This window comes from Plectropomus leopardus, chromosome 2 (assembly GCF_008729295.1).
Source record: "Plectropomus leopardus isolate mb chromosome 2, YSFRI_Pleo_2.0, whole genome shotgun sequence".
Taxonomy (NCBI): Eukaryota; Metazoa; Chordata; class Actinopteri; order Perciformes; family Serranidae; genus Plectropomus; species Plectropomus leopardus.
The window spans coordinates 15,764,787-15,782,025 of record NC_056464.1 but is presented as its reverse complement, the minus strand read 5'-3'; the positions used below and the strand labels follow the sequence as shown (position 1 = coordinate 15,782,025).

The window sequence follows — 17,239 nt, the reverse complement described above, 5'->3', positions numbered from 1 at the left end:
GTGCCACATTTGGCATTGGTTAACGCTCTCTGTACAGACTAGCTAGTTTCTCTTCTCTGCACAGTTTTTTCCTCCCTTTCATAATTTTACCTGCAACTAGTCAACAACTGTCATGTGACCAGCTCAACTGCAGGCCACTTGTTGTTGGTTTATTGTCTTTCTGTAGCTGTAGTTTTGTGTTAACTCCTCGTTACATCATGACTCACATGCTCGTCTAGCTGGTGTAAAACAAACACACCTGAAGTCAGTGAATACACAGGCGATTGCTTGCAAAGCCGCCTCCAACAGCAGTCTGAGATCATGCTGCATTGTGTTTATTTTGGAGTATAACACCAGAATGCGACCCTGCTTTCCGCAGCTCTGTCTGGTATAGGAGAAAAACAGAATCTGAAGTTGCGATGGACAAAGTGGGAGGGGAGGGAAGTGGAGGCAGCAGGACATGAAATAGAAAGAGGGAGTGGCTGTGAAAGGGGCAAAGTGGGCAAGTCTGAAGAGGATTGGACAGAGAGAAGAAGAGAAGCAGCAGAGGAATGTATTTTGTGAAAGAGGATAAGCCCAGAAAATAAAGTAGTAGAAGGAAGAGCACAAAGAAGGTGGAGAGAGAGTGGCAGAGAGATTGTTTTGGTGTGGTCAGGGGCTGCCGAATACAAGAGCGTCTTTGATTGGTGAGTAAGTGGTCTCTGGGTTTGACTACATCTGCCTGTATCTATGCGTCCACAAATGTAAAATAGTGCCATCTGGCTGCAAGCAGCAGAGAGTGAATGACTGAGCAGCCTCCATCTATTTAGTAAGTGATTCTTCAATGAAATCATCAGTGCTTGCTCGGTCATTTGTGTTTGTGAATTCGATTTTATTTGATGAATTCAAAGTGTTCGGAAGCACGATGCCGACATTGGTGCTGCTTCGTAAAAGGGGCTCTGCTTGTGATGATTTTTGAATAATGATACTCATTTTTTGATACCTCCTCTTGTGTGTTAGTAGGTCAGTAGGCATTGTGAGGAGGTTGACTCAGGCCTAAAGCTGTTTCTGCCATGTGTTTTTGGAAGGTGGGACCAAAAGTTGTTTATTTGCCGTCTGTGATTGCGCGTGCTGTGAGGGTGCCACTCAAGTGTTAGTGTGAAAATGAGATAACAGGAAACTAGGTGATAACACTTCACTAGGAGGCCATGGTTTTAGGTGTGAACTGCCCACTCAGCAGTCTTTAGCTGAAGTTAATGTCTTTGTAGCTGTAACAGGCAGTGTAAGTGTGATTTTAGACAAAAACTAAATGTGAGAGCTTTGGACAGAGGCTTTGTAGTGGCGAGATGAGGCTTTTTACAAACTCATCTTGGCAGTATTTGGACTGCACAGCTAAAAGAGATTTTTAATTAATGTAGTACATTTTAGAAAATACAATAACAGCAAAACTGTAACTTTTGACTCCTTTTCTTTTTCGTTTTTCACTTATTCTTTAACATGTTTATCTTCATATATGACATCAATCGTCTGCTATGTTGGCTGAAACCTGTCATGCTTCTTAAAAATAAGCTAATCTTATCCAAGGGGGTATTAAAGCAATGGAAGCAATTGAAGTAATCAAATGCCATTTTTGGTTGATAATGTTTTGATAATGACATTGTTTCCACAGCTTCTGCTGGTTTCTGAACGTTTTTTCAGCTCCATATAACCGTAATGTTCTTATCTCCATCATGTGTTTGCCTTAAATCCTTCAGGAGATTCAAGTGAATTTGACGAGATTCATCACTCAGTGCGCCCCTTCCCCCCCCGCCAGAGTGACCCGCCCTACGTTGGGGGAACCCCCTCCCCACCGGCCCCCCCGGAGGGCCCCCAGCAGACACACTCTCACCTGAGCCATCCTCCCGCGGAGGATCCGCTGGGACCTCTGCCTGACAACTGGGAGATGGCCTACACCGAGAACGGAGAGGTCTACTTTATAGAGTAAGTAACTCAGGGCATTTACACTCACAAGGCAGTTTGCCAGTTTTTACTTCTTGGTGGATGCTGCTGTACCTGGAACTAAGCCTTTGTCACTTACAGTTCCCCGTAAATTACTCGTATAACCTTTCAGGCATCCATCTTACGCCTTTTCACACATGCCATGGCAATGCCGTAATAGATGGGGCAAGGGACAGTCTAGCAGATGGTGGTAATACAACGCATATGGATGCCAACCTCCATAAAACTCAACAAAAGAAGAAGAAAATAGGGCAAGGCTGGATTTACTTATGTGTGGCGTCTCTTCATTTTCAGTAACATGGCAAGTGAGGAGATGTTTTTGTCCAATACCAAAGTTCCTGTAATTAAATGATTTAATATTCTTTTTTTTAGTGATCCATTTAAATCCGAATTACTCATTTTTCATGAGCTGAGTTTTGTCTTTCGCCAGATGGACACAACCCTTTATATGCTCATCTCTGTAATGTTGCTGCATTCATTCACAATGCAGCCTTACCGGCCTTTTCCCTGAAATGTTTTCAGGTCTTGAGGTTGGAGATTGGTGCAACTGATTTCCCTGAATATTGGTTCCTGGTCCCATTTACACATGACGCCATGCAGGAAATGCTCCTAAACATTTTAGGAATAGACTTTGTGTGTCCGGGGGCTTTAGAAATGGTGTAACTCCAATTAAAATGTCCCTAAAGTTCCAAAGAGCTGTCATTTTACATTTTTTTCCCTGCATGCATATGTACATTCTGTATATATCAGTATATATGGCCTAATATATTATTAAATTCAATTTTTAATTTAAAAAAATGTTACACAGTCTGCACACAAATTTTCCAAGTTCCAATTAATAATCAGACATTAAGTATAAAAAGAAACATAATTTATTCATACTATTAATGGTTTAGTTTGTAGTTGCAGTTCTCAAGGATTTCTACTGAATATGGTATACATGTTGTGGACACTTATCGAAAGCTTTAGAAAGTGAAACCGTAAAAAACATAAAAGTCTTACACCACAAACACCAAAATGGAGTATAAACCAAGAAGAAATTAATTTTCTCAGTATGCTACACAAATGCAGCCACTATTTTTGAATCATTTTGGACAATTAAGTCTGCATGATTGAACGTTTGGGAGAAATTTATCACAAGTAAACTGCATACAGTGATCTAGATCCTAATACTGTACTGAGTACAGTGGTGGTGAGTCTGTAGTAAGTGACCTTGTGAGATTCTGGTATTCATTCATATTTTAAAGGATAGTCAAGGTTTAGTGATTTGTAAAACACTTTTGTTCTGTGCAGCTTCTGTCCATCTAAGAGTGGCAGTCTGTTATAGAAGTCAGTTGTGGAAGAGCCTTTCCTCTCATACCTGATATTCTTTGTACTCTCTTTGGGCTTTTTTCTTGTAATCAAAATCATAGTAAAGGCACTGACTTTCATCCCTGTGAACTTTTCTTAATATTATTAACAAATCAGCCTCAGCCTCTGACCCGAACACCTCTTGACAAGTTTTATTTGGCCTTTCAGTCATGCCTTTCAGTTAATGATAAATCATCAAACAGTGTCCACTCCAATCTTAACATCCTGACAATATCTTAGAAATCTCTCTTGCAATATACCAGATGTGAGGGGATAAATATTTTTCACATTCTTTCACTGCCAGGTCATTGCAATTTTTTTTTGTTTATTTTCTGTTTAGCCACAATACAAAGACCACCTCCTGGATAGACCCTCGGTGCCTGGACAAGCCTCAAAAACCCCTGGAAGAATGTGAAGATGATGGTACGTTCATATTTAAGCATAATTAACTTCAAGATTTTGTGTGTCCATGTAAAATCCTCTAGATATTTACAAGACAACATGGTATTCCTTGACTTTCCCGTTTTCTTTTTTTTTTTTTAAGTTTTGTTTGTCAGTGTAAAGATATGTGTTTCTCACATCAGGAACTGACAGTTACAAACAGCCACCTGTTCATAAGTCAAATAAAAGTAACTGTTGTTAGATCAAACTTAACTGTCACTTTATGTAGATTCTAGTTTCCCTGCTTGTTATGACTAAAAACATGGTGTAGAAAACATTAGATACCTTCTTTTTTTACAAACCTTTTTCACAACGCTGTGTTGATGTGAAAACCTCAGACGTTTATACAAGAATGGCGATTCCCCCAGCAGCCTTTGGGTGTCAGTGTTGGGTCACGTAAAATGGTGAGCAGCCATTGGGTGGCACTGCTCTGCCGTGCTCTTTCTTTCAGCTGTTTGTCAGAGCGAGATGCCCCACAGCTTCAAGGAATTCACTGCATCATTCGCATCATGTAGCGCAGATAAATAATGCCCTCCCTGACCTACACTGAGGCGTCGCGCCTGCTCACAGATGTTTAACACAGATTTTTAACCACAAATGCAAACACAAGAGAGAAATGCATTCCATTTTGCTCAGGAGGTTGTGTGAGTCTTACAGTCATTTGTTTCCCTTTTGTAAGGCGCCCTCGCAAAATTAAATGTGACAAGAGTATTTAGGTTAAAATCTTCCCCAACTCTGCTGCCTCAAACCACGCACAGAGATCCAGTTATTAGGGAAAACATGCCTTGTGATTCTTGTCAGACGAGACTGAGGCTCTGGTGTTGATTAACTCTCAGATGTAGATGACTGACTCACAGATGTGCACCTTTTCTTCTCTCTGCTCCCCTTCTCTTTCCCTCTAACAACAATCCTGTGCTGCCACGTCCATCCCGCTGAGCAGAAGGGGTACACACAGAGGAGCTGGACAATGACCTAGGTAGGTTTCCCTCTCATCTTTTACACTACCTTTCTGTTACACAAATACTGCACTGTAACCCTTATACTCACCATTCATCCACTGCTGTCATCTTGATTTTGCACACATTCAACTCATTGTTCCAATCCAAAAAGTATAAGCTAAATTTAGGAAATGAGTCACAACAGTTAATAGTGCACATCTACATAATGACATGCATAACAACCGCCACCAGTGGCTCACACAGGAACATTTGACAGTCGGTAAGAGATGCCTTTGACAATGACTCTAATCATCTAGAAATGACACATTATACCACACTGACAGGGATTTGACCTTTACCTAGCCTGTTCTCAGTATGCACCTTTGATTGTTAACAAACACACGCTGCGCCCAATCTGAAAACCGGCCACAAACACAACTGTCAACTTACCCACATGCCGCCAGAAAACTAGACACGCTCGCACACCGGCAAAACGTCATTTCATACATAAGAGGCGAGGGCTGATCCGAGGAAGATTGTTGTAATGATGATTTCCTAATGGGTGTCTGTCTGAGCCAGACGGCAACAGGGCCCTTTTTTCTTGAGGCCCATCAGTGCACTAACTAGCCAATCAGACACAGCAGCGCGACCACTTGTGCAGGATAAATGGTGTCTGGAGACTGTGACCCTGCACCGATATGCAAGGGTAATGAATGACGTTATTCCATGAGGGGAGCTATGTGATTAATGATTAGAATAGCCCTTTATGACCAGCATGTTTTGACATGACCTAAAAGTACAGTGACATACAGTTGAATAAAAAAAGATACATACAGATATAGTACATATAGTGAGGCAAAGATCCTCCCCCTCAGCTGCACTAACATGGGATCTTATGCTGTGTTTCATTTACCTTGATAGTTGAAAGTCAGAGCTGGGAATCATGTCACACAGGGTTTCAGTGTTTCCTAGGATAGCGGAGGAATAGCCCGCCTTACTCTGCCCCTGATCATATACGCATTTTATGTATTTTTAACTTTTATAGATTGTATTGTAGTTGTTGTTGAGTCACATAGTTTTTTATTTTTACACGCCTTACACTCTCAGCACATTATACACATATTATAATTTTTATTATTCACATATTAATGGTAATTATTTCTTATTACTACTGTCTGTCTGTTTTATATTTATATTTTTGCACACTTTACACATTATACATAGTCATCATTTTTAAATATTCACATAGTACCTTAGTACCGATTGTTTTTATTATTAGTGTAGATGAAGAGCAAGAAATCTGTCACTCATATTTGCTTTACATTTTTACATACTTTGTGCCGGCACTTATTTCTACTTTTTAAAATTCTCTATGCTTGGCATCAGAGCAAGTGTATCGAATCACAGTTTCCCCGTTAGGGATCAATGAAGTATTTCTGATTCTAATTAGATTATCCTGTTATTCTTACCCCAACACTAATCAGTCTTACTCCACTTGCCAAACTAACCAATCAAACCAACAAAGGCAATAAGTACTAGACATTCATAAGGAGAGTGGGGCGGGCCATTCTTTTGCTATCCTAGGATTTGCAAATTTGTTTCCAGTATAAGTGAGAAAATCAAGATATTGCTCGCAATACGAGTTGATAACAACAGATTCACATTCATACATCGTTGCAGCATGTCCACAGATAGAAGTTGGATAGGACTGTTAAGACTGCTTTAATGACACACAAATAAGACAAAAGTGCTAATAAACAGTATATTACCACAGCTTTCATTACTGCTGATGCATGGAGCTGCCTGATTGGCTGTTGAGGTCAGCGCTGGCAAGGTTCTGCCGACTAACTGAGTCAGAAATCCAACTTCAGGGGGCGCTCCAGTTGAAAGTGAAAGAATGAAACATCTTCTTTTAGCTTGATTTGTAACCTGTTTGAGTTTTGCAAAATGAGATTTGAAAGGTTTTCATCAGCCCCAGGGTCAGAGACTTACTCAGAAATCTATTTAAGTATTGGAATCAAGGATAGTTTTTCATCATCTGCTAAAGTTGAGTAAATCAATATATTTTTATATTAACATTGAGTCAGATGACTTAATGTCTGTAAAGAAAAACATCACACTACTTTCACCCTCTTTCAAGCTTGTATTTTCCAGCAGCATCGGGCAGCTGTTTTCAGTAAACAACAACAAAAACAGGACAAAGACAGAACATGACAAAAACATTGCAGTGTAAAGGTGAACTGGCCATCTACGGGGCTGTAGTCTTGTTAGTGCCTCGCACTGTTAAACATCTCAAACAGCTGCCATGTTGTAATTATCAGATCAGACAAGTCCAGAAGACAGCCCTCGACTGGATGAGCATGTTCAATAATTATTGATCACCATGATCCAATACAGGTGGGCAAAAGAACGCAATTAACTTCAGCTCTCTGAGGAGGAGCAGCACACTCAAGCATTTTATGAATGCATGACACACACAAACACACAAAGTGACTCTGTCGTACATGCTTACTCAAGAGAAATCAATCACATCAATGTATCAAGAGAATGAGATGCAAATAGTTAAACATGTAATTCATCATGCTTGACTCCTCCTTGAATTCACAATATGTTCTGCAAGGTGGGATGTGGGAAGAGGGCATAGTGTGAGAGGAAAACGCAGCTTAATGAGTGACAGATTTCTTTTTCTTTGTCTTTCTCATTTGCGTTTTCACTCACTGAAATGTTTGCAGTATTGTTAAGATGGTTGCAGCACCAAATGTCGTCTCTGCTCTCTCTCTCTCTCTCTCTCACACACACACACACACACACTCTCACCACACACATGCTCACAAACACAGGTGCTCCTCCAGGAGCGGAACTAGTGCAGTGTGAAATCAAGTGGGTGATTAAAATTTTGCGCGAGGCGATGCGGGACTGCATTCCATTTAACGTTCCAGTTCAAAAATCTGAATGATAATTCACCATGCCCGCTTTGTGGGTTCAGCCTGTACAACAACGCTAACGCTGTAACCTTGCAGTCCTTTTCAGCTTCATGTGCTTGTTGTGTTGGCCGCGTTTTGCAGATGTAGAAAATATGGATTGCAGATTTTTCTGTGGTTCCTCTAAATCAGCTTTGCTTACAAGTCGTTGACACCTGGTCTGACAAACTGTAGTCTGTGGTCGTGTGTGTCATGTACATACGATTTAAACATTCCCATCTGGCTTATATCTATTTGCATCTGCTGCTGACTCCACTCCAACCAAGGACCCTCCTCATTAGAAAGCAGAGGGAGGCTCTCCAAGTTGGATGATTGTAATTGCCATCTACTTGCACACAGGGTGCGGCTTAATTGGCTCAGGGTAATGATATGTAAAACTGATACATCACAGGAGAGGATTATTGGACAATCTGTGTTTGTAGCCAATTAGAAGCCTCTGACATTATCTATGTGGAGGCCAGCCAATAGTCAATGCTGCTGTAATCAAATGGCTCTGTTGGAGATAACGGCATCACTTTCTCTGGCAACAACTGTAGAAATACAGAGATTGCACCATCGGGCAATTACGCACTGTTGAAGTGGGGCCCAGTCATATTCATATATTTGCCTAATCAGCACTGATTAAGATGAATCTTACTTTCACTTTCTGTAAAAGTGTAGAAGTGTCTGCACATGCTTGCTAGCATCTCTGTGAGGAGGCAAGCGCTTTCAATACCACCTCCTCAAATGAAGCAGGTTTTCAGACAAGTCAAAGTTCACAATGAGTTATGTGAGGACACACTTAAGCTGGGAGACAACAGTCACACTACCATTGTGTTTAGTCAAGGACATGTGTCTTTTCACTAAATAGGCATCAATAATCAGAAATAAGCTGCTTTGTTCAGGATCTCAAATAAACTTTTTTCAAGTTGTTTCTTTTTTTTTTCCGCCCCTCAGACATTTTATCCACCTCATTTGAAATCTATGTTCTAAATGATGAAATAACATCATTTGGACATCATTTAATGTCAGAATTATGTCATTCAGTGTTTGATGTATTTACACAAAAAAACATCACATGCATTGTGATTTCCAGTGTTCGAATTACAGTGTGGCTCCTTGGGGAAGCTCTGTTTTTTGGGGAAGGAAGGTTACTGTGCATGCATGCACATACAGCATATGAACACACCTGCCCACTTGCAAAAATATGGAAAGCTGCAGTGTTTATAATGCTAATTTCCCCCTGCTCCAATCACAAAAATTTCTGCTCTAAATGCAGTCTTTCTTGACAAACACATGTTACGCATTGAGCTGTATTGTCAGGCGAAAGTGATATGTGAAGTGGTGAAATTGAAACAATAAAAATTGGGCGTGTGTTTATGTTTTCATGCATCTTTTTATTGATGGTTATTAAGTAGAACAGAAAACTTTGACTGTCAATCAAAACGAAGGTTTTGCAGCTAATAGCGTTACTTTTATATAGCAATTATGAGTATGACTTTTTAAAACATATCTTTTTAGTTGTGCGTTTAACCGAAAGAAGCAGACAGCCTGTTGATTTTACCCGCCACTGCCAACAATTTGCCCGCATTTGGCGGGTGTCCTGCCTTTGTTATCATCTGTGGACTGTTTGTCATTGGTATGAGCAAAAGACTCTTTTCAAATAAAGCATGTTTTGTGTGTGTTTATGTGCAATGGTTTCAAAGCCTGGAATATTCCTACACTCTTTTTTCCCCTCCTTCTTATTTTCACCTGTGTTTCCTTCTTTGCTTTTTCTTCCCGTCCTCTCTCTGACCTATTCACTACTCCTTTCCCCCATCTCCTTTCATCTATCCATCCCTCCATTCATCCAACCATCTTTGCCCAAGGGGGTCTTGCTCTGTTCTTATCTGATGTGTGGAAATGTCAGCAGAGTGAGGGGACAAGGGGGTGTAGACAGCCTGTGAAGCTGTTGAGACACTTCAGCCCTGGAGACTGACTGACAGGCAGACACAATGGAGAGGCAAAAGGTCTCTACTGGCCTTGCCTCTAATGGCTCAATACATGGCCCCCGGCAACTTAACAGTCTCAAGTTTTCCTTGTTTCGTCTGTATCACTCACTTTTCTCTCTCCCTCTCTGTATTTTTTAGAACTTCCACCAGGATGGGAGAAAATAGATGATCCAGTGTATGGGGTCTACTATGTTGAGTAAGTGACGTACAGTAAAGGCACCCAACACCACACAAGATCACTCTTATGCAAAGGCACAGGCTTACACACAGACAAGAAAGAAGCAATGGCATTGCATTTTCCCTTGCACATAAAAAGAAATGCTGTCACACATTTTCATTCAAATAAAAGAAACTATTGACCTCACTGTAAATAGGAACAGCTCTAATGTATGTACAGTTCAGCTTCAAGATGTCACAGCTTGATTTTGCTGCAGCTATTTTGATCTTTTGTATTCTAGAAAATGTAGGCCATTTTGTTTGTGTCATTATCATTTGGGAAAACATGCGGCGAATGTGTGTGTGTGTGTGTGGGTGTGGGTGTGTGGGTGCGTATATGTGCGTATGTGCGCATTTCATCTTGTGTGTGCCCAGGGGCACACACAAGATGAGATGCATTAATACGAATATGTTTCATGCGTTTTTGATGTTGTTCAAAGCAACACCTGGGGGCTCAAGGCTGTGGCATTTCAATTTTTACCCCCCTCTTTGTCTCTGCAATATTAAGGGTTTTTTTTCCTAATATACATTATTCACCGTTTCCTTAATTTGCTCAACAATGTGGTGCTTTCAGGTGTAATTTCTCGGTGCTGGTAGGTTAGGGAGAAAACCTCCCAGAGTTGGTGTTTGATGTGAAACATGTTTGTAGCTCCTGTGAATTAAGCCATCATCAAAGTGGGATTTATTTGATGTGATTTGTGGGCGTGATTGTGTCATGCGTGTGTCAGAGAGAGGTGTGAGTATGGATGGATGCATGCGTATTGTGCCACTGTGTATTAATCAAAGCTTATCGCCATGTGTCCCCCTCCCTCTGTTGACCCTATCTCTCACTTCTGTTACCTTATCCTCTCTTCTGTCTGTTTTCCCTCTCTGCTGCATTCTGCTTTCCTGCTGATATTTACCTCCTGTCCTACATCCTGTTTTCTGTTCTTATTTTCTGCTCCTATTATTCATTCCTCCCATCCTTCACTTCTTATTCCTCAACCTCCATCTGCTCGTCCCTCCAAAGTCATATCAACAGGAAGACCCAGTATGAGAACCCAGTGTTGGAGGCTAAGAGGCGCAGGCAGCTGGAACAGCAGCAGCCTCAGCAGCCTCAGCCCCAAAGCCAGCAGCCACCCGAAGGTGAGCGCTACATCCGAGGTTCGTTCACAAGCCCCCATCAAGGGCGTCATTTCCTTTCTTTCTATTCATGTGTGTGACTGAGATGTCTGCATACGTCTCTGGATGTTTGTGTGAGAGACTGTGTCTATATAGCAAGTATTGCTATGATATAACTTGATGTTGCTACTGCCTTATGATTTGCTAAGTACCCTTCCATAAAGGCATAACTATTATTTGTGGCTGTACCACGCAGCCTTTTTGAAGTTAATTTCTGTTTTCTGTGTTGCTTCCCGACTTGTTTGTGTTAATAACTTGTGAGCTTTTTTTCTTCTTGGGTGATGACAGGTAAGTTTGTCTTCAACTGAAAACGATCTGCCCGCTAAAGAGAGCTTCTTCCCTAATTTGTGTCATTTAATAAAGCACTAAGTGCGACCAGTAATAACAGTGATGATTTAGCTCACACAGCTGCCAAAACATAACTAATTGGGAACCTTAGCTTGCTCCTGCGCCCCATCTTAAACCTTATGCATTCACAGGACGCCCCGCAGAGAGATTAATTGTCAATGCAGGCCAGCCCACATGGGAACCCTCCTATCGCACTGCACCCTTTTCTCAGTCAGCAGAAATCATGCAATTCCACTCCATTACCTGCTGATTTTTCCTCCGTCTGAAAGCTCAATCTCTCTTAAAAAAAACGCTCAATACCTTCAAGCTGGGTTTTTACCTATTCTTTTCACTTCTGCATTGATCTTATCTCACTATCAAGAATATTAATGAAGGTTGTAGTCTAATCAGTGCCGTGATGCCGTAACAAGGTGATTAATCAAAGTTGGTAGTCGTTATGAGGAAATGGGCTGCTCTATTTTCACACACGTCCGTTTTCATTAAAAAGGGTGACGTGAAACAGTGTGAAACGCTTCAAGAATTTTCTGCTCTGTGGATAACCTGAGTTTACTTGTTATCCAACTGTAATGTAGGTTTTAAAGGACAAGTCATTCCAAACTACAAATACACATTTTTCCTCTTCCCTCCTGTAGTGTTATTTATCAGTGTGGAGTGTTTTAGCTTTAGAGTTTTCGAGTGTTCAAAATATAAGCTGTAGAGATGTCTACCTTTTTTCCAGTATAATGGACCTAGATGGCACTCAGCTTGTGGTGCTTTAAGTGCCAAAAAACACATTTGAAAAACTCAACAGCAATGTCTCTTTCCAGAAATGATGACCTGGTTACTCAAGGTAATCCACAGACCATGTTGTGAGCAGTTTCATGTAGGAACTATTTTCTCTCTACAAAACAACACCCGCCAACTGAATCATCGAGTAGAGGGAAAGGTGCATCTACTGCTAACTCACTTAGCACTACTGAGCTCATAAACATTACAGCTCAGCTAAGGAGGACACCAGTAATGTTTACATCTTGCGCTGTCAGGAGCACAAGCCTCTCGTCGAAGAGTAGATGCGTGGTTCTCCCTGCGTGGTGATAGTTTGTTGGAAAGAAAATAGTTCCCACGTGAAACTGCTCACAACAAGGTCTGTGGATTATCTTGTGTAAGCTGGGTGTGATTTCTGGAAAGAGACATTGCTGTTGACTTTTTCCAAATATATTTTTTAGCTGTTTGTTTCTTTGACATCACTGTGAGCAAAGTTGCTTTTTTTCCAAAACACAGTAGGCCATGTTGTCCCAGAGCCCTCAGCCCCAGTTTCTTCCTCAAGTAGGGCAGCTGTGCACCTGTCTAGACCCCATCTAGAGAACATGTGCCTCTTGCTGTTGCAGAATGGATCGAGGACTCTGCGTTGGCAGGGGCCCCCCTGGCCAGCTATGCTGCCAACCACCAGGAGACCTACAGGGAGCCTGGGACAGGACCTCCGGTGCCCAACGCGATGGGACAAAAACGTAAGTTCCCGTCTCTATAGACCTCATAAGAACAGGATTACTCATTACTTTTCTGTTTCTAAGCTGTGTTACCCAGAGCGACCTATTATGAGTTAAACCAAATTCAGCTCTTGCAATGTAGTTTGTTTTCCTCAGCCTGTGCCTCAGGCTGCTTTTGAGTTTTAATGATGGAGGACCAGTTAGGAATTGACATTAAATCTGCTCTTCGTATACACCTCATCATATATTCTTAGTAAGTAAAATTAAATTCTACTCAGCTGGTATGTACAGGAGAATACATTTTTCAAATAAAGCGCCCCCAGGCTGTGTTTGCATTTTCTTAATCGACAAACTGAATATGACTCTGCCAAGTACAGTTTTATTCTATATCCTCCCTGTGTGTTTACTGCAGCCACATGTTGCCTCTCACAAAACCTCTGTTATGTCGTCCCATTTCCCAGATCAAATAATGGCCTGATTTCACCCACCATTTAGCGATACACACACCTACAGACACAGTGTCTCGCCGTTACTGTGTGTTTGCTTCTCCTGGTTGCCAGCTCCTTTTATACCAGCCTCCCACTAGCAGCTTGTCTAATTAGCACAGCCATTGCTGAGAATTAACTGCCTCACCCTGTCTCTCCCTCTTACTCTCCCTTGCTGCTCTGTGGGATGTCTTTTCCTTTTTGCCTCATCAATCTCTTCATGTTATAGCTAGCTCACATTCGCCATCTCGCTGGCTATTGTTTTGTCTCCCGCCGCTCAGCTTTGGTTCTATTGTTGTTTATGTCCGTCTTTCTGTCTTCTATCTCACTCTCTGTCTCTCCGCTACTCTGCACCGTCCTAAGCCTTGACATTCCTCCAGAGAAAGGCGTCATTTCATATCTCTTTATCCAACTCCAGGCTTTCATGTTCCTCCTGCTTCCTGGTCTGTTCTTACATCTGCGGATCCCTTGTGGATAAAGCTGCCATCTATGTTCACAGTTTTGTTACATCTCTCCTGTTCTGAAAAATGCTATTCAAAGGCGCTGCACACACAGACACACACGCCGCAGGAAAAAAAAAAAAAAAACACAAACACAAGGACACTAGCTGACTCCAAGGGTAATGCATTTTTCATTGAATGCATAAACTGTAGCACAAGCATAACCTAATGTGGTGCTGCTGGTCACTAAGTACACATTCCTCTGTGATCCCTTCTCTTTAAAGCGCACAATCTCCTTCTCTCTCTCCTTGTTCGCTTTCATTCTTCCCCTCGTCTCTGCCAACATCTCCGCACTCATTGGTGTGAAGTCATTTTCTGTAGTATGTGGCTTACATGATGTCAGTTGATAGAAGGTTAGAGCCAAGCTCGTTGTTCCTCGGGCCTCTCATTCTCGACAGTGACAACGATGGATGAAAACCTCATTCAAGTTTTTGATTTAGACTGATTCCATCTCATATCTGTCTTCATTCTGTCCTTAATGCCAGATAATGAGGTAGAGAAAGCAAGAAGAAAGAGGATGGCTGAGTAATTGGGTTTAGATTGTTCTCATGAGTTAAGACCACTGTGAAATGTGTTTTGTGGATATCTCTGTGTTAATTAAACCCTCACAGCCAGTGTTGAGTGATAGAGATATCTTGTTTGCAAGAGCCGCTCACCGAGGCAGAACGCTTTCTACAAATGCTTTTGTCATGTGACCTTCATGCATTGAGGATATCAATGGCATTTGATTTCATTGCTTAAAAAGCTGGTGTCTCTCTGTTAAATCTTTTATTGCAAAACCGTCATTGAAAGCAAACAAAGCACTGCACACGAAACAGCAAAGCTGCAAAATCATATTTGGATTGAGGTGGTGCCAGGAGGGCAGTTTGCATTGATTTGGTTTTTACATTAGAGATTTGCCACATTTTCTACCACTTGCAACCTCACCTGTCTTTCTGATTCATTTTTAACCTAATGAATCTATTTATCATGATCAGCCTGTTTTGATTGATGTTGTGTCATCAGACCAGAACACACCCACTGGGTGATCAAAAACTGCAGTCTCTAGCCATTCTCTAGCATACACGTGCCAATTTTGGCAAAAAGGTAAAATTTTATGTGGATGCACTGATCACTTCATTAAGTGTAGTTTTGTGTCTTTTTTTGCCAGTGAGCAAAAAGCATTTCACTGAAGCCCAGATTCAATTTATATCGACAGACCGACAACACTTTTAGCATTTTTGGTGAAGAGCAAACTGAACCCAAAGCTGCTTACTTAAGTCATGCTGTTCTGTCGGTGTATCAAAAAAATCTAAATTTAATTGTCTATGATTGTATGTTCAGGAGGGAAGCCTTTCTTTACTCGAAACCGATCCGAGCTGAAGGGGACTTTCATCAACACCAAGCTGAAAAAGAGTCGCCGAGGGTTCGGTTTCACTGTTGTGGGAGGGGACGAGCCAGACGAGTTCCTGCAGATCAAGAGCCTTGTCCTGGATGGACCCGCTGCCCTCGATGGCAAAATGGAGACAGGTAGGTGCACTAAATTTATCAAGGCCAACAGTTTTGAATATTGCTTTTGTTAGGTTTTCTGATTGCTGATTGTTTATTAGTAAGGAAGGTTCGACAGATGAATACTTTACTTGCAAAATAAAACTTCTCCCTCTTCTCAAACTCTAAGGTGATGTTATTGTGAGCGTCAACGACACATGCGTGCTCGGCTACACCCATGCCCAAGTTGTGAAGATCTTCCAGTCCATCCCCATCGGCTCCATGGTCAATTTGGAGCTGTGCCGTGGTTACCCGCTGCCTTTTGACCCCGATGACCCCAACACTAGCCTGGTTACCTCAGTGGCGATTCTCGACAACAAAGAGCCCATCATAGTCAATGGCCAAGAGGCCTCCAACAGCTACGACTCGCCATCCAGCCACGGCAGTCAGAACAACAACAACGGCTCGACCAACGGAGGGGCACCTCTCAACGGCCTCCCCCGAGCCCACAGCCCCTCGGCAGAGGTGGCCTCTGATACCTCTTCCCAGCACGGTTACCCCAGCGACGTGGTCACCCTGGCCTCATCCATCGCAACACAACCAGAGCTCATCACTGTACACATGGAAAAAGGAGACAAGGGCTTTGGCTTCACCATCGCCGACAGTCCCGGAGGCGGAGGACAGAGAGTGAAGCAGATTGTTGATTACCCACGCTGCCGCGGCCTCAAGGAGGGAGACATCATCGTGGAGGTCAACAAGAGAAACGTGCAGAGTATGTCTCACAACCAGGTGGTCGACCTGCTCAGCAAGTGTCCTAAAGGCAGTGAGGTCACCATGCTGGTGCAGAGAGGTGAGTGGGGGCTGATCCAGCATGCCTATATTGTCCCAGTGAACCCGCCATGAGTATTATAACTGATTATAGCAGATGGAGGTGAGGAAGATGGAGGGAACAGGTGTCAAGTCATACGGCGGTTTCTGATTTATGTGCCCATATGTTGAAGTATTGCAAAACAAAACAAGCCTTTCCTATGAATCTGCTTGATGCTGTTGACAAAAAAATAATAGGCTTCTGCCTTTCAGGCTGTCCCGGCTCACAGAGAGCTCCTTTATTGACACACATTTATTTATTCATGTAAATAGTGGTTAGAAGCAGAGAGGAGATTGCAAAGGAGGCAAAGATGGAGGGACGATACTGAAGGAGAAAAAGAGCCACAGAGAAGGGGGAAGACAGAGTGAGGTGTTTACACTGAATTGCATTGACAGTCAGAACATTATAGCTGTCTTGAAATGGAACGGAGGCAGAAGGAAGGGAAAGTTAAATGGGGAGATGAAGGAGACATGATAAGAAGGGTAAACACAGGAGAGTTGGGTTTGGTTGGTGTTTCAGGTCACAGAGTCTGAGCACTCTCCGTCTCTGCCCAGGTTCTTATTCACTTGTCTCTGTTTTTGTCTGTTGGTTTGTGTGTTGGTTGACAAACACGTCTAGTTTATTTTAGGCTTTTAGTGTATTCCCATGTTAGAGCGAGTCGCTCTAAAGATGCCACTGAAATTGTGCTGGCGCGCCTTTTATCCGCCCACCTGGCTATCTGGCTTGGTATGAGCTGAAGTCATTCTGCTTGCTAACATACATTTTTCAGTGTTCGTTGGTCAGTGCCAGTGCTGAGAAAACACCTGCATGCTTCTATTCAATGTGCACCACCCAGCTTTTGTTGCGGTTTCTGATTGAAAATCACTGCCACACAGAAGCACCGAATGGAAACAAAGAAACTGTGAATGGGGAATAAAACTGAAATGACTGAATTTTGGTATTTTCCCTCCAATCCCCCTCAGACTTGCAGACCTCCAGAGCTCTAAATGCGCTGTGTGATACAAGTAATTGGACTATTTTCTCTGTCAGACTGTCCATAGCTTGCTTTGGGGCTTATTAATTCAAGTAACTAAAAGGTTTTTTTGTGTCATT

At 42.2% G+C, this 17,239-nt stretch overlaps 1 protein-coding gene across 10 annotated transcripts in view; it reads left to right on the top strand.

Moving 5' to 3' along the window:
* Positions 1-17,239, top strand: part of magi1b (membrane associated guanylate kinase, WW and PDZ domain containing 1b) — a 170,020-nt gene that overhangs the window by 113,884 nt on the left and 38,897 nt on the right. For 8 of the 10 annotated variants that reach the window (XM_042502614.1, XM_042502608.1, XM_042502567.1 and 5 more), the window contains exons 5-12: positions 1,713-1,938; positions 3,647-3,729; positions 4,688-4,723; positions 9,775-9,832; positions 10,862-10,995; positions 12,729-12,848; positions 15,136-15,321; positions 15,470-16,129. In XM_042502614.1, coding sequence (XP_042358548.1) covers positions 1,713-1,938; positions 3,647-3,729; positions 4,688-4,723; positions 9,775-9,832; positions 10,862-10,995; positions 12,729-12,848; positions 15,136-15,321; positions 15,470-16,129 — 1,503 coding nt within the window. The remainder of the gene's footprint in view (positions 1-1,712; positions 1,939-3,646; positions 3,730-4,687; positions 4,724-9,774; positions 9,833-10,861; positions 10,996-12,728; positions 12,849-15,135; positions 15,322-15,469; positions 16,130-17,239) is intronic. The other 2 variants (XM_042502584.1, XM_042502620.1) reach the window with 1 other exon arrangement.